Below are 24,307 nucleotides of genomic sequence, written 5' to 3' on the forward strand. Positions count from 1 at the left end.
GAATGTGGATTACTCAGTGGGGTCGCTGAGAGATTCTTAAAACATTTTCATTTTGCTATGGAAACTGCTGTCATGTGACAAGCAGCGAAAGGCCTAAAAGTCTTGGCAAAAGATGTGCGACATGCAGACACACCCTGAAGAGAATGTGGGATTTCTTCTTCCACTCAAAGCTTATGCCCCTGTAAACCCTACCAGTAGCACTGTGTCCCCGCAGAGCATGCTGGCATTGATCTCTTCGCTCTGAGGTTCAGCCTATTCTTTGCTACAGGGCTTCTGGAAGACAGAATGCCCAGGACTCAGCTTTCTCCCCTAGTCGTATACAGCAGTAGGAGAAGAGCTCTGGAATTATTTGGAAGGCTTACAAAAGGAACATAACAAGAACTCCTCTTCACCAGAATAAGTGAAATATTTCTCTAGTTGTTTTCACAAGCTTCTCCAGAGAGTTCCATTAAGACGCGATTGAGAGTGTTAATTCTTCTTTTCTCTTTTGAAAATCACTCAAGAAACATAATCCACAAACCGTCATAGCTAACTGGGTAGAGAAAAGATGCACCTCCCTTTCATTCTGGCCTCATTAGCATCCTTTCTTTGTTCCTCCCCACAAAAGTTTTATTGGAGGATGAAGTAAAAAAGTGATTATTAAAAAATTTATTTTTGAATTATTTTTTATTTGAACTTATTTTTGATTATTCAACAATTTTCTCTCTGGGTGGCTTCTCAGCAGTGGCCACAAGCTATGGGGTAGGCTTTACAATTTTTAGTACAAAAGTGACAAGAAGTAGTTTCTTCAATGTCCCCATATTTTATAAAGATAATCAACTGCTCAAGTATCGATGGTTTGGCAAAATTCCCAGAGTCTCTAGCCTGTCTGGTGGTTGGACTTGGAGGGCATTCGTGCATACCCTCAAGTATATGTCAGACAAAGATCAAAAGCATCCCAAGATAGGTGGACAAACTGCTCCTTTGTCATTTCCCATCTTTGTTTGATAATTCTGGGCTAAAGAATTTCTTTCTTCTCCTGAAATCCTGCTCATAAAAACTGTGAATTCTAAGAGAACTTCTTTTGTATAGGTCGCAGGCAAGGGACAAGTTTCTAAAATATCCAAATGGTAAGGTGTCTACCTCTTCACATCTAAATCATGGATATAGTCGAAGGGAGTGGGCAGCTCCCTTGCATGCATTTCAGTGAAGAAAGTAAGGATAAGAAACTTGGAAATAACAGCTGTGTTTCGTGAGGTGGCTGGTAAAGGCACCTGAACATCTGATCATCCTTTCTCTGAAGGCAAGCCATCCCTCCATGAAACTGCATGTCAGTGACTGGTTCTTGCAAGGAACAGGCTATGGTGCTGCCAGACTCTTTCTCATGGAGACCGCTAGTGGAATGAAGTTGAACTCCAGGTTTTCCTTGGGTACCATGAAGTTAGCTACCCAGAGGGACTGGAATTAAGTCTGATTATCACTCTGGGAAAAAAGTCCCTAGCCCAGGTAAAATACTGGGGTTGCCCCTTGGAGACATTTTTGAACATTGACCAGGGACTTGTTAGATGAATCATTGTTTTCCCCTAAGGTTGTATCTGACTAACAACTATTTTTTTTTGGAACTAGAGGCCACTCTGGTGAATTGGATTTGAGAGACCAATCTAATATCCCAAGAACTGAGTGCTGAATGCAGAGTTGGGGTTGGAGCTGGTGCATCATGGACAAAATCCAGAAACCTCTAGCACGGATGTCTCCAGATGTTGCTTGATGATCATTTGTTCCCCATCTATATAGACTTTTCCCATTATTGCTTTCCTAAGAAGCTGACCAGTAAGGCAAGGCTTACTTTGTCTAAAACACAACTATTTGGAACAAACCCCACAATGACCAATTCAAGGTAGGAAAAAAAATCTCTCTGCTAGCCAAATGATCTTTGTACTTGGTTTGGTATCAGGAGAGAAAAGAAAGGCAGTAGAAGGTAATTTCACCCAAAGCCTAGTTCTGATAATTAGTAACTATTAAGTTTATGGGCTCAAATGCCATTGGCATCATGGTTCTGATGGTTTTCTTACCCGCAGTTTTTCCTCTGTCTTGGTAGACTGTTTACAGTCGGGATGCCAAACAGTGGAACCTAGAAAGACAAATTCACTGTTCAAGAGCAGAGCAAGTGAAAAGAAGCCATAGTCCTATTCAACAGATTTCCCAGAGTGGCTCACTTTCCTCTCTCTCCATGGTGGGAAAGAGTCAGAGCATCATGACACTGAAATCAAATACCTTCCCACTCCAGGTGAGTTTTCATTGTCCAGCCTGAGCTTGTTCTTTGAAGAGAAAAATTCTGCATCACAGAGATCACTAACTAACTAAAACAAAAGTATTTTAATGGAAGAAATAGTTAGGTCCAGACAGTCTTTTTTCCCTTCTTTTTAAAGCCATATTATTATCCTTTACAAACAATGTCTAAGTGCTTATTACAATCTACGTTAATGTTAGGGACGAAAGTCAACTTTCTATAACGTCAAAACAACCAAGCAATTTAGTTGTCATAAATCTAGAACCCAAACTCAATTTCTCAGTGACCCAGTTCTCTAGCAGCTCACAAATAGGAACTCAAAATAACTGGTAGAAAGATTAAAGCCTCATTATAAACCTTTTAATTAACTAAAAGAAATATTGGCTTTTAAACTAGAAAAAGTAAGTATTTCTGTGAGTTCCTGTTCCTGGGTCAACAGTCACTCTCTCTTGGACTATGAGACATTTTGATGTACTTTGGTACCAGCATCACAGAATTAAGGAAAACAACCTCAATAGAGAGCTCTTAAGAATCCAATGCCTTCCTTATGATTTTGAAAGACCACATGTGTAATATATGTTATCTGTATGGCTGCAGGGAGAACTAGTTGGTAAATATGTATTGGTAAGTATGTACGTGTTCACATACAGGTTTGTACAGATGTGGGGAGAGGCAGAGAACCCAAAGGAATGAACACTTAGAAACTCAGCATGAGTTACTACTGGTCTAAATACAGCAGAAGCAGAAGCAGAAGCATTATTAGGCTTTCAATATGTCAGGATTTAGCCCTTATCTCTTTAAGCAGCAACCTGTGTGTAGTGGAAAAATTACCACATTAACTGTTTATACTAATAAACTAAAATACTATCAAATTTATGACAAGGAATATATATATATATATATATATATATATATATATATATATTCCATCATTTTTATCTTGTTTCACACAGGTTCAAAAAAAAAAAAGCAAAAGCAAAACCAGACATACCTACAGGCCCCTTCAGCCCTAACTCAAAGGCTTGACTACAAAGCACAGGAAATCTCTTAATGTAGCTAGTGAAGGGGTCAGGTCCAGGCCACAAGCATTTGCTGGAAGGTGCTACAGAACAGGAGGCACTGGCCAGAGCATGGGGTTTGTGCACAGTCAACCTTGTCATCGGAAGCTCAGACCCTCCAAGCAAGTGAAGGCACTAGAAGATGGAGGTGTCCAGTTCTGAAAGAGATGCAGAACCATCCCATGCCCCTGAACAAAGCCCATCTTATGAAGTACTGTGTGCATGGCTCGAAACCCCTCTGAGTTTCTAAGTGTTCATTCCTTTGGGTTCTCTGCCTCTCCCCACATCTGTACAAACCCATATATGAACACAGTACTTACCAACTAGCTCTCCCTGCAATCATACAGATTAACAGCTTCCAGAACCAATGTGAATACCGGAAATCTCCGCTCCTGCTTGATACAAGGCGATGTGCACTCGGATGCCTGCTTTGTGAGTGCTGCAGCAGACATGAAAATCTACAAGCAGCTCTGGAGGCCACAGGAATAATCAATCTGGGGTGTCACTGATCAAGATACGTTGTACTCAAAATTGATAGGTTGAATTGAAATTCCTTTGTACAGCTATTTAAAGATATATTAAAAAATATATCTTTAAAAAATCTGCTTTGGGTAGAAAAATTCTAAGTGATACCTATTGCCACTGCCAAGGGATAGCCTATCCTAGGGAAAAATGTATCCTCTGAAGTCCTCATGAGACCACCAAGACAAGCCATTTGTCTTTCTGGGGCTCTTCAATGTTTAGTGATGAGTCTCCTCACAGTCTTATAGTGATTAAGCTAAAGCTAAAAGGACCTGGGCTGCCACCTAACTCACCCGCATTTTCAAAGAAGTGAGCAGCAGCCAAGGCTGCTTCTATAGACTTTTCTTAGTTGCGCGCGCACACACGCGCGCATACACACACACACACACACACACACACACACACTCACACACACACACAAATGGACGTCAAAGCAAACCCTTCATTAAAATTACACAGTGTGTTGTGGAAAGAGAAATGACATGCAAAGGAATGAGACCCAGTAATTAATTACCAGAACCCAACGATCAACTGATCAACCGTTCTCACAGTCCTTGATGGCTCTACGATAAACCTTCGTCTAATTAGTGACTCTTTTCCCCAACTAAAAATAGTCAAAACGCTTGCACAGATGGTGCCATTTAGCCTAAAAGAGAATCTGCTATCTACAGCTTCCTGGGGAAGTTCTGGAATTTTAGAGGAGATAAAAGCTCAGTATGGTTTTATGTGAGGAACATTCCTCAAAATTATTTTCAATAAGGAAAAATCAAATGTCTCCCTGGAACGGACTTCACTGTCACCAGAAACTTCTTCATTTGTGTTTTAGAGATTTGGGTGTGTTCCCTCTCATTCTCTGTCTCAGTAGAAAGTATGTCATCTTAGTGGGATGAAATCTTAGTGTGTGATGCAACTCCTCACACATAAGACCTTATTTTTTTGCAACCCCAGAGAAGGGTAAGCTTACAGACTTTTAGATAATACTGCTCCTCAAAGGCTTGTAAAGGGGAGGGAGGGGGGACAATCTAAAGTAGCCATCAAATCAGCAAGGCTTTTAGAAGTGTTTTCTTTCTTTTGATCTTTGATTTCCCAAACACGTTTCTGGGAAGAGTTGGAGAGGAGGAATTGCTGGGCTTCATTCCCAACCCCTCTTCCCTGTCCTGCACCCTCAAGCCCAGCATCCAACTTCACATGTTATCCATCCTTTCCAAGCAAGCAACACAATTCAGTCTTTCATTAACAGCTCAGGGGCTCCACGCCAGTGTGTCAATTGCTTGGCTGATGAATGTGGATGTGAGATAATTTTTGGCCACTTTCATGTTGGATTTGGGTAGCCTTGCAGCTAATAAAACACCCACCACCTCCTCTCAAAACAATCTGACAAACATTGCAACGTTTTTCTTTTTCCCCAACTGGTGAAAACATCACTGCACACTTGAGAGTCTTACCTTGAAGATACATTTCCTCTCCTTCTGTGAACATCTGGTTGCATCTGCTGCATCGTGCACAGCTGGGGTGATAATGCTTGTCACCTGCCTGTGAAAGAAAAGGGGACATTTAGTCTAGTCCTTGTCGTGCCTCCCAGATTTTTTTTTCCTGGACTAGGGGATTCTGAAAAGATGATACCAAGAAAGAAAAATAATCATGTGGTGGACCAAACTTCCCATATAAACAATCCAAGTCAAAGTCAACCTCTCTGGAATGGGAGGGGCACAAAGACCTGCTGTTCACACCCAACGTGATGAGGCTGCTGGGTGTCTCGGCAGTTCTGACTTCCACTACTCTGATCACCTGGGCTTTCCTGGATGGCTGCCTGCTATACTTTGCAAGCCTGAGATGAGTCTGTCCCCAAGAATCCACCTTAAGATAGTAGCATCTGGATTTATGTTGCAGTCTACACTAAACCAATAAAGATGAATGATCCCTGCATTTATTGTCTTGCTTTCTTGGTTAAACAATCAGAAAATAAAATCTAACCAACCTATATTAAGGCAAGAAAACCCCGTAGTAAAGATACCTGGTACTATAGAGTTTGAATGGAATCCAGGGCCTCTAATTTGGCTTTTTTGCTCATTTCCTAGATTTGTTTTCTTAGGCTGGATTCAAATGAAGGCCTTCAGATCTCCACCTCCTAGGTAGCTAGGATTATAGGTGTGAGCCACTGGCACCCAGTTCATTACAGCTTTTGTATCAGAAGAAATTCACATCCTCCCCTCCCTTTTTCTTTCTCACTCTCTGGCAGTACTGGGGTTTAAATTAGCTAGGCAGATGCTCTACTATTTGAGCCATGCTACCAGCTCAAAAATTTCTCCTATACTACTTACAGCATTTTTTTAACCAATGTCTTTTATTAAGTTTTCTTAAGGAGGCCTTTTATTGAGGTGGTGTTGCATTATTCTCTGGCATCTCACATTTCTAAATATGACAGATGCCATCACAGCAGGTGTTGACTTCCCCAAAGCAGAGTGTCACTGGACACAAGGATAATTTTCTAGACAAGTGCCATATCACATTAGTCAATGCAAGCTTAACAAAAGCAAAAGCTTTTCCTTCAGAACTTACTAAAAAATAAAATCATCACCAACTAAAAATAATCAAATGTACTCTGCAATGAAATCAACTTTGCCAGTCTAGTGTGACAATATTTCTTTTGCACTAATGGCATGCAAGGGTAGTGCTGAGAAAAAGTTCAAAGCAGCTGCTTCCTGCTCCTGTACCCCTGTGAAACTACAACAGGAAGTCAGGTCTGGTCATGATTCCTTTCTCACACTCTCTGTAGAAACTACAAAAGCCCCTTAACCACCAGAGCATTACATGGTGCTCAGCCTAGTTACTTAAATGAAACAAATATCTTTTCAAGGGGATCTGCCAGAAATTTTGATTTATTATGGTCTTGTACTTATCTGCTACTTTTTTACTTATCTCCTAAAGTTATTTTTTCTTTGTGATGTTGGTATAAGAGTTTGAATGGTTAGAGAAGTATAGAAAAATATCAGTAGCTTCTGCCCACAAACATCTAGGCCTAAATGTGAGTTTTAAAAACAGAAGACAATTTTACTAATTCTCAAGCAGGCTGGCTTCACTAGGATGTCACTGCTGCCTTCCCAGGTAGACAGTCTCTGGTTTCTGAAGGTTAATATAAATGAAAGGAATCTGGTATGGCTTGTTGGGGGGGGGGGGGAGCACACCCTCAGTGAACTAGAAATGGAAAGAAATTTCTTCAAGCTGATGCTAAAGTATACTCACTGTATTTAGTTTGAAACATTAGAGGTGTCTGGGTGACAGCCAACGTGATAAGTCAAGAAAAACAATTACAAAGATCACCAATAAAAGGGTTCAAGTCAAGTGGTTACATAAGACATGGACCTAAAACCCCCACGGTTTATCATTCTTTAGTAATGAAAAATTAAATAAGGGTAATGAGACAATAGGGCCCAAATGATAATAATAACTAGTAAACTTCCTTCCTAGTGCCAGAACTATATAAAGAAAATTATAGAACTCAGCTGATGGATATTAAAGACTTAAATAGCAATAGGCAGTATTTCTGGATGGAGAAATTAAATCTTGTAAAGAAATATTAATTTATCTAAAATCTATTAATGCAATACATCTCCAATCATCTCCTTATATAGACCTTGAAGACTGTAAGTTTTGTAAGTTCACAAAGAAGAAAACAAAAGCATCAAAATGCAAGGGTATTTTTTCACAAAGAGAGCAGTAATGAGAGGGAACTTTCCCCTTCTAATATAAAATTTATTCTAGGACTAAAATAATTAAAGTATGCCAACACCACTATAGGAGTAAAAAAATAATAAATCAATGGAGAAGAGAGGAACCAGATGTACAGGCAAATATGCAGAATTTAGTTGACCCTAAGGGTAATATTTCAAATGAAATGACAGATGATTTGACAATCAGTTCTTCATTTAGAAAAAGGTAAATATAGATCCCTAACTCAGCCTATACAAAAATAAATTTCAGAGAATTTACAAAGCCAAAATAAATCGTTTAAATAGGGATACAGGTGGACCCATTGCAACAATGAGAAGTACAAGTCGTTATGTCAAAAACGAACTTTACAACATTGGTGGGGGAGGGCGGGGAGGATTAGGTAGGGGGGTTGGGGGAGGATGGGAAGGGATGGGAAGGGGAAACAAAGGAGGAGGCTACAATGCTTGATAAGAAATGTACTCATTATCTTGCCCATGTAATTGTAACCCCTCTGTACAGTATTTTCACAATAAAAAAAAATAAAGAAAGAAATTAAATTTTCTGTAATTTTATAAATAAGCTATCAAATTACAGAACTATTAGAAAACTAATATAGAAGATTAAAATAATGTGGGAGAGGTGGAATATATGAAGCAAGGTACAACCTAGAAACAACAAAGACAAATCTGTGTACAAAAGTGAAAAATCTCCAGACACAAAATGAGGAATAATAGGTTTTTCCCCACATATTTCAGGCCAAGGGTTATTCAGTGACATGTTCAGAATATGTATAATGAAAAACATTAATGATCCAAACAATTTATTCATCCCCTTCTCTGACTCAGGAAAATACAGTTTAGAAAAAATAAAAGATTTTTTTTTGTTCATTAAATTGGCAAAGATAAAAACATGATTATTGTGAACAAGAAGGGTTTCTCACACACTGTTGGTGACCAGATTCCTTCCTGAAAGGGAAACTGACAAGGTCTGTTAAAATTTAGTATGCACATACACTCTGACCCACAATTCTAATTCTAGGAAGCTATTTATGGTGTTTCTTACGTACATGCACAAGAGTGAATGCACTAACGGCATTTACTACTTACTGTCTTACTTATCACACCAAAGAACAAAGAAACAGCAATTCAAATCAGGAAGAAGTTAAATAAGACATTGAAAAATATGTAGCTAATAAAAGAATGAATTAAACTTTACATACTCAGATGAAAAGAATTCAAAACTATTCAAACATTACAATAGAAAAAAATCCAGCAGAAAAATAATGCCTGTTAGTCACATAAAATTCTGGCCCAAGTGTGGAGGCATGGGGCAAGTCTGACTAGATTCAAACCCAGCATTCTTTGGGTCTGTGTGGTGACAAATTCATGACCTGCAGCTTCCACATCTATGAAATGGGTGAATAATTTCACTTACTGGAGGAGAAGACTGATGAAACTTGTGCATAGCCTGGCACCATGTTAAGTGTTTTAACACTTTTGCTCATCCTCTAGGCAGGCACTCCCACTATTATATTTATATTATGTATATGTATATACCTGGTACTATGTTAAGTGCCTTAACATTTTGCTCATCCTCTAGGCTGACACTCCCATTATTATTTATATCATGTATATGTTATATGTATATATTGACCTTATACCTGTGCCCTTCATGGAGAAGGTAGAAAGAATATTCACTATACTTCTGTAGAGAGATTGGAGCTACAAAGACACCTGTCTTTGTATCACTGTTTCACATCAAGAATGTTTTTGTTTTTGTTTTGTTGTTGTTGTTGTTATTTTTGTTGGTCATGGGGCTTGAACTCTGGGCTTGGGCGCTGTCCCTCAGCTCTTCAGCTCAAGGTGAGCGCTCTACCACTTGAGCCACAGTGCTACTTTTGGCTTTTTGAGTAATTTATTGGAGATAAGAACCTGCCTGAGCTGGCTTTGAACCGTGATCCTCAGATCTCAACCTCCTGAGCAGCTAGTATTACAGGTGTGAACCACTGGCGCCCAGCTAATAATGTATTTTTATGTTACTATGTAAGAAGAGAATAAAAAGCAAAAAGAGAAAGTCGGTGTCTCTTGGAGTCATGACAACTGAACTTGAGTTTTCACCCCAGACTGTACTGATAATATGACCTTGGGAAAATGGCCAATTCTTGGAACTTTGTAGTGTGTGTGTGTTGGTACTGGGGCTTGAACTTGGGGCTTCATATTCTCACTTAGCTTTTTAACTCATGGCACTCTACCACTTGATCTACACCAGGTTCATGGCCACACCATTAGAAGTGATGGGACCTAGGGCTAGGAAGGTGGCTCAGTGGTAGAGCACTTGCCTTGCATGCATGAGGCCCTGGGTTCGATCCCCCAGCACCACATAAGCAAAAAGAAAAAAAAGCCGGAAGTGGCGCTGTGGCTCAAGTGGTAGAGTGCTAGCCTTAAGCTGAAAAGCTGAGGGACAGCACCCAGGCCCAGAGTTCAGGCCTAACAACCGGACCCCCCCCCAAAAAAAAAAGAAAAGAAGTGATGGGACCTGGATAGCATCCCACAAGTCTGATGCAGGGTGCTTGTACCACACTCACTGGCTCACTAGTACCATAGCTAATAATCAGACGGTACTCTACTGCTGGAACTACCTCATGGTGTTGTTAAATTAAGAGTAATTAGTGGTAATGATGACAGGAACAACAATCTAATAACTCAGCCCATGGGCGGTCCAAGGACCAAGCACGTAAGAAGGCCTTGAGTGTGGTCTGGGCTGCCGGTGAAAGGTCCCTCCCATCATGCCCTTTCCTAGGCATAGATGTGTGTGTGTGTGTGTGTGTGTGTGTGTGTGTGTGTGTGTGTGTGTGTGAACTGTCATACAGATGGATAGAAGCCATGTCAAGGCCCCATGTGACAGGGACATGTGACAGCAGCAGCACAAAAAAACCACTAAGAAAGAAGACATTAGTCTTCAGTGCTTGTTCCATCCCAAGTGCTAAACAAATCATGTCATGTCAAGAGATTCAGCATCACTGGAGCTTTTCTAGAACAGTGCAGGCCTGCGGGGCCAGGAGGTCAGGAACTCAAGGTCCAGGCAGCCCCTCCCTTCATGGGTGAGTTACTCTGGTTTTATTTCTCCTTCCATAGGTGTCTGTGACAGTTCACAGACAAAGTATCACAGGAAAGTATCTGACACTTCCACAGGAAAGTAGCAGAGCTGAACACAGACACCTAGTCCCATGTAAACGAACCAAAAACCTGGACAGGGCTAAATCAAAATCCTTTCAAATGAAGGCTTTTTTTTTTTTTTTAAAAGCATTGGGAACTTATTTTAGATCAGGAGCCAAATGAAAAGCTAAGCCATGCTCATCTAAGAAATAGATCATAAATGTGATTCATCTTGAAGATTAACTGCAAACTTGCACAGCTTTGTTGCAGCAGGTAGGTTGCCTGAGCCTTGGTTTACCTGACCCTTGGCTTGAGGCATACAACCTCCCAGTCTAGCTATGCTTGAGTTTGAGAGGTCAGAGTTCCTCTAGGGCTCACCAGAGATGCGGCATGATTATTCTCCACCATCTCCGTACCTGCTACTTAAAAACCTTACAGTTGCATTTTGATATCTTCACATATTAATTTAATTCACTTATTTTTTGGTAATACTAGGATTTGAACTCCAGGCCTCTTGCAAGCTAGACGGGTGCTCCACCACTTGAGCAACATCCTCCAGCCCTCATTTTCATAGATTTTTAAAAATGCACACTAAAAGAAGATATTCTGGCATTAAACTCCACAAACAATTAGCTTATTTTAGCTGAGTTTTCATAATGAGCCTACACATTCAGAGTGGTAAATACCGCTTTCTTTAATAGCACGGATTAAATCAGATGCTGGTGATTATTAATATTGTTTGGTTAACCTCTAATTGGAAGTATGAACTTGAATATGCAATTCTAGGGAAATGACACCTATTCTGAGGCAAAAATTTAAAATAAATCATCAGATTTTTGATGGAACCCATTGTCTGGAGGAATAGAAATTAATTCTGGATTCCTTGTGGACATGGGGTACAAGGAAAGTGCTCCAAGATTTCTATCATGGGGTTTAGGGGTCCTTAACTTCTTACCCACAGGGTCTCAAATATGTCCTTATTTACTGTCTCCAGAGAGCCCCAGAGAGAGCCCCAGTGCCCTTATCTGAAAGTGTGAAGTGCTAGACTGGACAATCTAGCCTCCCATTCAGATATGAAATTCTGTATTTCTTTATGAAACCCTATACCTCTACCCAGCCACTGAGTAGGGTGAACGGCCAGTCAGAGAGAGAAAGGGCATTATTGATGGAGAATGGAGCGTAGCCAATGACTCTGTGCTGGCTGATACCCAGGAGTGAGGCTGAAGCCTAGACTAAGCCCCACACTTAACTGAAGAGGCTCCTGGGAGTAGAGTGAATTTGTATGATTAGAGAGCCCATCCCTGCACAGATAATCCACTTAGCTTCTGATGGCAAATGGTCCTTTCTAACCTCCTCTTCTTCTTCTCTCAGAATTCCCTATTCCTGAAGGGAACCCTTGAAGTTGACCTTTGTCCTTTATAGAGTGTGTCCTGACTGCTTCAGGAAAGACTTGCTGAAGTCCTGCTTGGAGAAGACGGTGATTTAAAAACAATGGATCAAAACCTTTCCACCTAAATGACCCCAAGCAAGTTTGTGGTAATGAGACCTTCTTAGACCACAAGGAAAATTATGATCCACCAGTCTCAATGGTTGAAAAAAATGGCCACATACATTGTCACTGGAGATTCAAAGGGTTCTTTTCTGTTAGTTGTTTTTGTTTTTGTTTTCCAGTACTAGGATTTAACTTTGTGTCCTGAGTTGTTCAGCTTACTTGCTCCTGGTGGGCATTCTAACACTTGAGTCATGCATCCAGCCTGTTTAGGTTTTTCTTTTTTTGGCGGGGGGGGGGTAGTTTTGGTTACTTTGGAGATGAGAGTTTCACAGACTTCTTGTCTGGATTGGCTTTTGTTTCTCCAGATTACTGGTGTGAGCCACTGATGACCAGACAAGAGGTAAGGCTCTTGACTCTACATTAACCTAGCCATGGTAGGCTGCAATCCCATAAGACCTTGCTCTGTGCCAGCACAATATCAGATACTTGCAGTGACTTGTCTCACAACAGCCCTATGAACTAGATGCTTTATGGATGTATTCTACAAACAAGGAAACTACAAACCTACCTTTCTAGGTTTGTAGTAGCTTTTAAGGATCCAATCTGACTTACTGGTCCCCAAGACTCCCAAATACAGTTCTGGTTAAACACATGGGAACACTCAGAGGTTGGAGTTTTTAACTTTACACTCTTTTACTTGGGTGTTACATGAGAAACACCCTTCATTGTGTGGCTAAGAATAAGTGTGTGTGTGTGTGTGTGTGTGTGTGTGTGTGTGTGTGTGTGTGTGTTGGTATTAGGACTTGAACTCAGGTCTTGGACACTGTCCTTTTGCTTTTCTGATCAAGGCTGCCACTCTACCACTTCAGCCACACCTCCACTTCCACCTTTTTTTTCTGATTAGTTGGAGCTAAGAGTTTCCTAGACTTTCGCTGCCTGGGTTGGCTTTGAACTGTGGCCCTAAACTCTAAGCTTTCTGAGTAGCTGATTGTAGGCATGAGCAACTAGCGCCTGGCCTTTTTCCTTTGTATAGGCACCAAAATGAGTCTATGTAGATTCCCAGGAACTGAGAAACTGCCAGGTTGGGTGGACTAAAACTTAATTAGGAAGCCAGAGGGAGGAACAAAGAGATACTGCTAAGATGGCAGGAGCAGTGCCCAGTCTGCTTCTCACTAGGCCGAGGGCTCTGGCTGATGCAGCCATTTTGCAGCTGGGTTTTTCTCCCCTGAAGTGGGAGAGATTCCCACTACAACTGGCCAAGCTTGATCTCCCAGCTGAACACTCGTTCATTCCAGACCTTTCTCCTGATGCAGCAGCATGAACAGGCAGGATCATGAGGGTGTGCCTTGGCCTGCAATTTGTATCCTGGGCAAAAGTGAATAAATCAGTCTACCCGGGCAGCTTTCACAAAGCCCAGAGGACAAGTTACAAGTCTGTGCAAAGCCAACCAACACAGATGAGAACATCCTGTAGCCTTACTGCCTTGCCCACTGCAGCCCCGGAGCTTACAGATGCTCCACACATACACTGTGTCGGAGGAAGGGTGGCAGAGTGTTTTTCTAAAGGAGACACAAAGTAGGTCAGAGAGAAATAAAAAGCTTCAATTGCTCTGCTTCCTGTTGACCACCTGCTCAAAATCTAAGAGACAGAGCAACAATTCCTTTGTCCTCATGAGTATAACAAATGAAAAGTACAAGATCCCAGGGTAAATATCTGTTGGATGTTCACAAGGATTCGATGGTACTACAACAAATGCTGTCTGTAAATGTACACATCCTTCCAGGACAGATCCAGTTAGTCATTTTCAGCCGATTTATCTATCTATCTATCTATCTATCTATCTATCTATCTATCTATCTATCTATCTATCTATCTATCTATCTATCTATCTGTCTGTCTGTCTGTCTGTCTGTCTGTCTGTCTGTCTGTCTGTCTGTCTGTCTGTCTGTCTGTCCATCCACCTGTCTGCCTGTCCACTTGTCCATCCGTCTGTCTGCCTGTCTGCCTGCCTGTCTGTCTGTCTGTATCTATACAATCTCTGTGAAAATCTTATTAGCAGGACTATAGGTAGAAATTGACAAGTTGATCGTGAAATTTTTATGGTCATGCAAGAGACCTAGAAAGGTACAAATATTGGGAGAAAAAAGTAGGACCAAACTTAAATGACTTGATTTTAAGGCTTACTAGCTGAGCTAAAAGTGATTGAGACACCAATGGTTTTAGCAGTAAGATACTTTCCTTTGGAATCAGTTGAACAAGAGAGTGTCCAAAATAAATTCATGTGTTGATGATCAATCGATTTTCAATAAAGTGCCAAGGCAATTTAGTGGAAGGGGGTGATAGTTCCAATAAATGATAGAAACATTGGATATCCCTGGCCAATGAAGTTTCTACCTCAGACTTCACTTGAAAATTCAACTCAAAATAGATCACAGACCTACAAATAAAAAATAAAACAAACCTTATGAAATTTCTTGAAACTGGAAACATTTTTTGTGATCTTGTTTTACGTAAAGACTTCTTGGATAATATACCAAGGACATAATCCATAAAAGGAAAATCTTGATAAAGTGAATGTGCTAAAGATTAAATCCCCCCCAAAAAAAGATTAAATTCCCTTTCTCATGATGATGAAATATTTTAAAGGTGCGTTTGTTGTTGCTTTGTTTTGTTTTGAGCTACATCCTCAGCCCTAAATTCCCTTTCTCTTAAATAGACATTATTAAGAAAATAGCATATTCATTGCAGCATGATTCACCATAGCCAACGTAGGGGATCAGCCCAGATGCCCATCAATGGATGAATGGATCAAGAAAATGTGATCTAAGGAGTCCCCTCTTCTTTCAAATAAGAAGTCATCTGGCTATCATCTGGTTGGACAATAAAGTCATGGCTGTGTTCTCTACCTTATAGTGCCATGGTAGGCAGGAAGATACTCCCTAAGAAACTTTTTGTCTAATAAACTCCCAGTACTTAAAATAAAAAAGAAAATGTGATCTATTTATACAATGAAATTTTACTCATCCATTATAAAGAATGATATTGTACCATTTACAAAGAAATGGAAATACTAGAAAAAAATTATGTCAAGTGAAGTAAGTCAGGCCCAGGAAAACAAAAAATGTATACTTTCCCTTATATGTGGGAACTAGATTTAGCTTATAAAGTGTATATACTTGCATACCACATTGGGTGGTATGCAAGTATAAATGTATTAACTGAAATGCAGTAGAGTCAGGGGGAACTCAATGTAATTCCTTAGATAAACACCAGAAGCAATACTTGAAAGGGGTGTATATCCTACACAATTAATAAGAGTGAGGGAAGGGTGGGGAGAGAAGGGGTGGGTGAAAATGTTGAAAGGGGTGACATGGATCAAAATGTGTTGTATTCATAAACTACTTTGTTAAATGGCAACTTCTTCATACAACTACTTAAAGATAATTTTTAAAACTTAAAAAAGACAAACAAAAAAATGGAAAGATCTTCCATAGACAAAGGAAAAATATGCAAATCATATATCTCAGAAGTAATTTGTGTACAGATTACATAAAAAAGTCTTACAACTCAGTCAAAAACAGGCCAAAGACTTGGACTGGGAGTAAAGCTCAGTAGTAGGGCATCAGACTAATATACAAGGACCTGGATACTGTCCTTGAGTTTATTTTGCTTAAGACTAGTGTATTTAGATTCTTCTGTGACTCTTGGAGGCGGGTGTTATCATTGTTTCACAGCAATCGAAGAAGCTCAAGGCCAAGACGAAGGGCATACAGCTCTTTGAACCAGGAAGCATCTTTGATCTCTGAATACAGATTCAGCTGTGTTGTTAAAACAGTACATACTATACTGCTTTTCTTCTTTCTGAAGTCTTAGGCACTTAGGTAAATAATTCCTGTATGATTTAGAAAGACACTACAATGATAAGCAGAGTACATTTTATTAACATCTGTCTTGGATATTTTGCCAAATGTCAAGGTAGAGCAAATAAGCATATTAAAACCAAATGCTGAGGGAGAGGGATATGGATGGAGAGAGGAAGGGCGGGAAAATTCAGTCATGATATCCAATGTATGTATGTGAAAATGTAACTAGGTAAGTTGGGGGGATGGATGGAGTTGAGATGGGAAAGAATAATGAAAAGGGTGATACTGATCAAGATGCATTGTACTTGAAATTAAAAGTAAAAGGTGACATCTAGAAACAAACAAAAGGCCAAATGCAAATCGAAAACTTGTGAAGATCAATCTCTGTATTTGAAATTAACTTTGTCTCCTTGGGTTTGTACACCTGTTTTGTTTTGCCTTCTCTCACCACTGCTTTTTACAAAGATGGGTTTTCCAGCAAACCAATAGAATCCAGGGTCTAAATTCTGGCCTTGAAATAGTGGGACCTTAAGTACACTTCTAGACTTATTTCTTCATCTGTAAAACTTGGCATAAGGAAATGTACTTGGTAGGGCTGTTAGGAAAAATTAACTAACAAAAGATAAGTTGGTAGCAAAGTACCAACCATTACTAGTCAAATTAGGTGAACTTTTTTCCAATTCTTTCCTTCTAGATCCTAAATTCCCTGAGGATATGGACTACATCTGTATATTAATATCTAGGATAGCTTACTTTCATAGCAAGGTCTCTAGAAGTGTTTAGAGAATCAATGTACCAACAGAACCATACCAGAATAGCTCTAACAAGTCATTCAGCAACCATTTTATGGGCAATCATAGTGGCTAAAAGAAAAATTAAAGATGAACTTGTAGGCTGTGGTTTTAACTATTTACTTGTTTATTATTTACTATTTAAGTATTTACTTGTTGCCAGATAACATCATCCTAAGACATTGTAAACCTTTTCCCTATCTAGTTCTCCAGCAACATGGTGTGGTAGGTCTTATGCCCATTGGCAGATGAGGAAACCAAGGTTTAGGAAAGCAAAAAGTCACCTAAGGACTGACATCTGAATTCAGGTCAGTCCAAAGGCACAGAGTTAGTACTCAGAACCACTGGATTCTTGATGGAGCCCTTCTACTCTTCCCAGATCTGCTAGGCAATTTACATAGCCTATAACTCTTTATCATCTGTTAATTTTTTTGAGATTATAAATGAAAGTTCACTGTACCAACTAAGTCTTTGTAAATTCCACAATTTGCTAGACAACTAAAGTAAAGCTAGTTGTTTTAGCTTTTATTTTTGGCCTTTTGACATAGGAACTCAATATGTAGTCAAGGCTCCTTCAAATCCATAATTCTCCTATCTTAGTCTCAAGTATTGGAATTACAGGGATGTGCCACCACACCTAGCAAATTTTAAGTCTTTAACAATGTTTTTACTCTATCTCTACTTCCACTGGTTGAGAGGGCCCAAATGCAAATGTTATAAGGAAAAAAAAATACACTTCTATAGAGAACACCTCGTCTTTTCACACCAGCTATCTCAAACAATGCTGCCCTTTTCCCCCTCTCAAAGACATTGTTAGAGCTGTTTTAGGTTCACAGCAAAACTAAGTGGAAACTAAAGAGTTCCCATGCATGTTCATCATTACACAGCTGGGTGGTGTATTTGTCATAACAGATGGCCTACCTTGATTGACACGTATCACCCAAGTCTGCAGTTCACAGCAGGGTTAACTCTTGGTATTGTCCAAGGTGTATGGACAAATAGATAATGACCTATATCTGCTCTTACAGCATTATACAGAATATTTTCACCAACTTAAAAACTCTAGGCTCCACCTATTGACAGTTCAACATTAGTTTTTCCCTTTCTTTGAATGGAAAACTATATATGCTTCTATTTTGTCTTTTAATTAAAAGTATAATACATTGTGAAAAGTGTATAAATCATACATATACATCTCAATGAAGCTTAACAAATGCAATATAACCTATAGCCAGGGTTCATATCAAGAAAGAGTGTATAAGTTGTACTCCGAAACACCCTCACCTACTCCTCTAGTGACAGAGTTTCTAATCATCATGTTGACTTCTACACCCAGCTCCTAATTTAGCTTGTGTTCAGACACTACATAAATGGAAGCAGATCCACTTGGTTTTTCACTTGATACTTTCTGAGTTATCTGGGATATTGCACTAAGTCATAACTATGCAGTATTTTCTTTGTGTGTGTATTTTATTTATTCATTTTACTTTTAATAGACTTGTGAATAGTTCAAATTTTAGAGGACTCCTCTACTGCTACAAAATTTTCTGCCTGTGTCTTTTACAGCTGTGTTATTTACAGCTTTATTTCAACTGCAGACACATGTACGCACACACACACACACACACACACACACACACACACACACACACACACACACACACACACACACACACACACACACACACACACACACACACACAATCCACCCAAGAAGGTATGTGGCAAGGTCATAGGGTATGTTTATGTTCGGCTTCAATAGCTACTGTCAAACAGTTGTCCAAAGTGGGTTTTGCCTTGTATTACCATTTTAATCCAAGAGGAATTTGAAGGAATTAAGTCAGAAGAATCACAGTAAGAGCGCTTAGCCAAATGGACTCCCAAAGTGTTTTTCTAACCTTTGTAGAGTAAATTATCTTTTCTGAAATGGCCTGTAAGTAAAAGCTTAATCTCCTCAGGTATCCATTACCCCAGGGCCTGTGGCATGCCACTTAGCAATTTTCCATCCTTCTTTCATCCTCATCCTTCTGTTGTGAGCTGCAGAATCCTTTGAACTGATGGCGAGATGCGCACGGAATGCAAATAACCCTCATATTTAATTCCTAAATACATAAATCGGCAAGCTCTGTCTGGATCATTCTGCATTAGTGTTTGTATGAACCTTGAAAGTGACTTTTTTTTGAATCATGCCCAACGCCCATTTGAGCCAGTAAAAAAGAAAAAGAAGAAAAGAAATGGGTTTGGAAAATTGGGAACTTTAGTAGCTTCTACAAGACCTATTTTTTCCTCTTATCCTTTAGCTTAAGCGTCAATCCTGTTAACAATTATGTTCATTACTAAACATTACCTTTTGCATTTGTTTTGTATCTGAATGTGTAAAAAAGCATTTAATTCACTCACTTCATATTGTATATTACTAGCCTTATACTGTTATGGGCTCAGATGGAATGTCTCTACACGTATAAAGCCAATGGTATAAAGTCAATGTTCAAATCTGGAAGCTTTAGTTACTTGTCCACTCCCCACCTCATATCCTGCTACATACATATCAAGGCTCAAAGAGACTAGAAATCACTTTAGAAACTGAGATACTTAACATATGATATACATAATACACATTCTCTTTTTGTTTTCCTTCCATAAATTATTGAGTGGGCACAGAAGTTAACCATCCAGGTAAAAGTCAAGAGACTTTCATAGCACAACCCTTCAAAAAAAAAATAGCAATTCACTGAAAACAATCATTTAAAATCATAGATGAGAAAAAGATCCCAGTCTCTAGAGTTTCTTGAAAAAGAGCTCAGTTGGCTCATTTAACTGTATTATAATGCTATGGCAGTATTCACACATGCAATGTCGGACTGGAAAAAGAGTGAAGGTTTGAGAAATGGGTTAGGTTAGCTTGGACTCTGTACTACACTTAATAGAACGACTGGCTGTCTTGGCTAAAGCCCCTCAATCCTATGTACTTTCTGTAAAAATCTCACTCACTAGAAGCTGTGTGTTCTACAATGCTGACAGAGTACTGATTCTGCCTACTTTACAAGGTTGTTGTATAGACAGAAGACATGTTAATTATTTTTAAATTCACTTTGAGTATTGTGACCAGGGAGAGAATGAAGGAGGTTGCCAAACACGTGGTACTTCTGGGCCAACTTTCTTTCCCAGTATTTAAAACTCTGAACAAAACTTTAAAGGAGTCATTTTAACATGTTGGACTAGACAGGGAAAGACTTGGAATATACTAGAATTTTCTTGTGAACTGAGAAGTGTAAGTAGCTATTGCTGTTCTGTAAGTGGTTTTTAAAAAAAATAGTAGGTAATTCCAAGAAAGGGGCAAGAAAGTTATCAAATTTCTTTCTAAACTCAGACACCCTGATACTCAAGGTCAAAGGGTGTAGCTCCTTTTCTTTTTTTAACACCAGAAGATAAATATTTGCCTTTAAGTTCAACATGCCTGAAATCTAACCTTAATTGGATAACTTTTTTTGGCCTCTTGTGCAAGAGAAAAATCTTAAGGTTTCTTGTGGTTATTTGGTTTTGATTCTTGCTTCACAGTCCACTGCTGCTTTAAGGAATTCAGTCAATCAATCACTTAATCAATCCAAATCTCCCTTCCTGAGGCCTAATGATACAATTAGTACATTTGGTAGCAGTGACAGGAAAATAGGACAAGCCCCTTATTTCATATCTTATTTAATATCTTACTTATGGCTTTGTAAATTATAGCACACATGGAGATTGTGTGTGTGTGCGTGTGCATGTGCGTGTGTGTGTGTGTGTGTGTGTGTGTGTGTGTGTGTGTGTTCCAGTCCTGAGGCTTGAAACTCATGGCCTGAGTGCTGTCCCTGAGCTTTTTGTGTTCAAGGCTAGCGCTCTACCACTTGAACCACAGCTTCACTTAGAGCTTTTTTGGAGATTAATTGGAGATGAGTCTCACGGACTTTGCTGCCAAGGCTGGATTCAAACCTTCATCCTCAGATCTCAGCCTCCTGAGTGGCTAGGACTCTAGACACTAGATAAAATATTTAAATTCATCACATGGTATGCAGCAAATATGTTACCCCAAATGTGGGGTGTAACAATTGGTGTTAAACTCTAATTGTTCTGGTACCTCTGTGACATCAATGCTTCTCCCAGGAATGACAAATGTTTCCCTATCTGGCCATACGCTTTTTCCTTCCTTAGTATTTCCACTCAAAAATAAACCTTACAGGGCTCCCTGGGATCTGGGACATGCGTAGGATTCTCTCCAGAGTTGGCACCCTTTGAGTCCAGAGTGATCCTTTTCAAGTTGTTTCCACTAAAAGCAGGCTGCTGAGCTACAGGACTGCAGTGTGGTCGGGTCGGCTCTAAGCTGACTACTCAGTATGCTATCAGACTAAAAATATTTTTTCTTCCCCAGGGCTAGAGGAGCCTTGAGGGTGGGAACGAATGCAGGAGTGGTCAGAAAAACACAGCTTGCTTTTCCAAACATCCTTGTCTGATTTCCTCTCCCATTGTGGCTGGACTTCATCCCCTTTAACAAACAACTGTGCCTTCTAGCAGGAAACCTACCAAGTAGATTTGTAGGTTTTACTGGGCGCTGCTCTCAGCAGTGTCCCACTATGGGTTCTAATTGTCAGGAGGAAGGAAAGACTGAAAAATGAACTTGTAGAAGGAAGGGATGTGCACGACAGGACTCTGCGTCTGCAAGCATGGCAGTGTCCCAAATGAGAGCATGCCCCCCCTCGATGACAACGAGAGCATTTCTGTATATTGCACAAAAAGAGACACACAATTCACAGTCTGATCTTGACCTGCTGGGTGGGGCTTGCCCTGCCCCGGGTCCTCTGGCTTCCTCTGGAAGGGGTGGCCTCAGAGACTGCAGCCAGGGCAAGCAGGGCTGCTGTGCAGGTGGGTGTCCTGCCACTACATCAGGCTGCAATCCCAGGCGCCAGAGGCGAACGGACTCTGCCGTCATTAGACACCGTGACCAGGTTGTCAATCTAAGCCACATATATGGAACTGCTGATTTTGTAAGCCCTGGGTTCCCACTGGTTTGGTGACACAATTCTGGAACCTTCCAAGTGCCAGAGAGTGCCCAGGGCTGAAGTAAGGTGTGCATTGTGCCCAGGGTAACAGCCTCACCCGAGTTATGAGGTGGGGACAACCTAGAATTCCCTGCTGGTATTTATGAATTTGGTTCCTCTCGCCACATAAGGATGGGAAAAGCTCAGCTACAACAGCCTCCACCCCATGAAACGCAAGGGGGTGTCTTGGGCAGGCCCCCTTCCCCACCACTCAGCAGCCTGAATTCAAACAGATGGGTGCAATGGTCAGGGAGGAGCCAACAGGGCCAAAAGGCCCCAGGCTGGCATGAGGAAAGCTGGGTCCTGCCTGTCAAGCTTGGAGCTCTCCATACTCAGCCTTCTTATTTGTGGGGTAGAGGTTTAGATCCAAAATTCTATCTTTCTATGAAAGAAGACAAATAAACTAAAAGCTATGAACTGGCACATAACCATTATTTAAAAAAGTAAAGTGAGAAGGGCTAACACATCTTCCTTGCATAAATTAGACAGAGGAAAACAATGTACACTATAACTACTATGCCTTTAATCAATAGAATTATTAAATCAGCTAGCAAAAGACAGGCATGAAATATAATATTCTCGTTTAAAGGTTAAATTGTACATCAGACTAGTAAACCAAAAATCTGTAAGTACATTGCTGGGGAAAGCACAATGTCACAGATGGATGGAAGAAGAAAATTCTTTCTACATGCAAGTGGTATTATTGCCTCTACACTGGGACTTTCTTCTATTCTAAGCGACATTTTCCTGTTTAAAATTCTCCACATACCTCTCTGAACTCTTTCTGGAGTAGTCTCATTTCCTGTAATTTTGCTCCCAGTGTGTTTCTTGGCAAAGGGTAATTCTAATTCTTTCTTATGCAACAAACCAGTCACCTGTACAAAATATTCCCAATTCTCAGCAGAAAGACCTGCTGTCTGTATGGCCTAATTTTTTTTCCTTTTCAGCTGCTCAGGCCATCAGATAGTATTCAAAAGTCCCTTTCCTGCTGGATACCACTAGTTTCCCTCTGCCATTCTGGGCATTCTTGAATATGGTGGCATTGCTTTCTTTTCATCAACCAGTCTCATGTGGACAGATGCTCTCTCAGCATCTTCCTGGAGCACAAAAGCCTAGACAAGCCCCATCCAAGACGAGTCAATTTCCTTCTGTCTAATTAGGAGACTTAAGCTGCTGCCACTTCCTTGCTGCAGGCCAGTCATGCTCTGCACAAGATGATCCAGATGAACTTGGCTGAGAGGAAGCTACTTACTCCAAAAGTAATGAGTCTATTAAAGCTGGGAGCCTGAACAAAGGGATATTTTCTCCTGGAAAGAGGAGAAAGAAAATAGGCTACAATCCCACACACTGTTTGTGTGCTGAGTACTTTGCACGTGTAAGTGACATGCTACGCCCTCATGGGGGTCAGGGGCCTGCTGGCACAGAAGACAGAAGCTCTAGGCTGTAGTCTTATATGCCATTACATTTTCAAAGTATATGCATAGTAAATGTGCAGTAAGCATTGTCATGTGACTGAACCTTCCCAGGGTCAAGAGGAGAGAACAGTGGTTGGTTAATTTAGGATTCTGGGGTCAAAGAAGATTTCATGGATAGTGACTTATACCTTCAGGTTAGAAAGACAGCAGAATAACACTTTTGTTATTTGTATACCAAAAGTCAAGAATCTGTCCCTGTCACTCTCACTACAGTAAAAAAGATAACCCCTCATATACTCTTCCATCCATCTTCCCTTTCCCCCAGCACACCACACACCATTCTCCCCAGTCAAAAAACAAAAAAACAAAAACCTAAATCTCAAGAAACTTATCACATATTTCTATACTTAAAGTTACATTTCTATATAATTTTCCAGCTACCATGATCAGCTGAAAGCTCCTTTCTTACCTCTTGTATATTTAACTGATAAATGTGATGAAATTAAACAGAAATGTTAAGAAGGGCTAGTCATACTATCATGACTCAGACCAGGAAGAAATTAGCTTTATTTCAGCAACAGACCAGGAAAAATTAGCTTTATTTCAGCAACAGTCAGTATTTTACTACCTCTTAAATCAAGCAAGAATTATCATGAATGGAAGAGAGAGAGAGAGAGAGAGAGAGAGAGAGAGAGAGAGAGAGAGAGAGAGAGAGAGAAACAAAGAAAGACAAACCTGCTGGCTGGTTAGACAGCATTCAGTAGTAATAATTTCACACTCAATTTATCCCAAGCTGGTCAGACCACATCACAGCAATTTCATTGAATTGATATGTTTCTACTTCCCCTTCCTAACCTATAATAAATAACCAACAATAAAAGACCAACGTGGTCTATACACTGGTGTGCTTGGAATAGTGTGAATTCAAAATCCCTTACTTAATTCTGATGACTGGTAAG

The 24,307-nt window shown here is 40.1% G+C and overlaps 1 protein-coding gene across 14 annotated transcripts in view; it reads right to left on the reverse strand.

Moving 5' to 3' along the window:
• Ablim1 (actin binding LIM protein 1) overlaps positions 1-24,307 on the reverse strand; it is a 285,103-nt gene that overhangs the window by 42,891 nt on the left and 217,905 nt on the right. For all 14 annotated transcript variants that reach the window (XM_069988085.1, XM_069988071.1, XM_069988082.1 and 11 more), the window contains exons 7-8: positions 5,295-5,382; positions 2,052-2,110 (exon numbers count right to left, since the gene is read on the reverse strand). In XM_069988085.1, coding sequence (XP_069844186.1) covers positions 2,052-2,110; positions 5,295-5,382 — 147 coding nt within the window. The remainder of the gene's footprint in view (positions 1-2,051; positions 2,111-5,294; positions 5,383-24,307) is intronic.

This window comes from Dipodomys merriami, unplaced genomic scaffold, assembly GCF_024711535.1.
Source record: "Dipodomys merriami isolate MVZ:Mamm:240054 unplaced genomic scaffold, mDipMer1.0.p SCAF_35, whole genome shotgun sequence".
In the NCBI taxonomy this organism is placed as follows: domain Eukaryota; kingdom Metazoa; phylum Chordata; class Mammalia; order Rodentia; family Heteromyidae; genus Dipodomys; species Dipodomys merriami.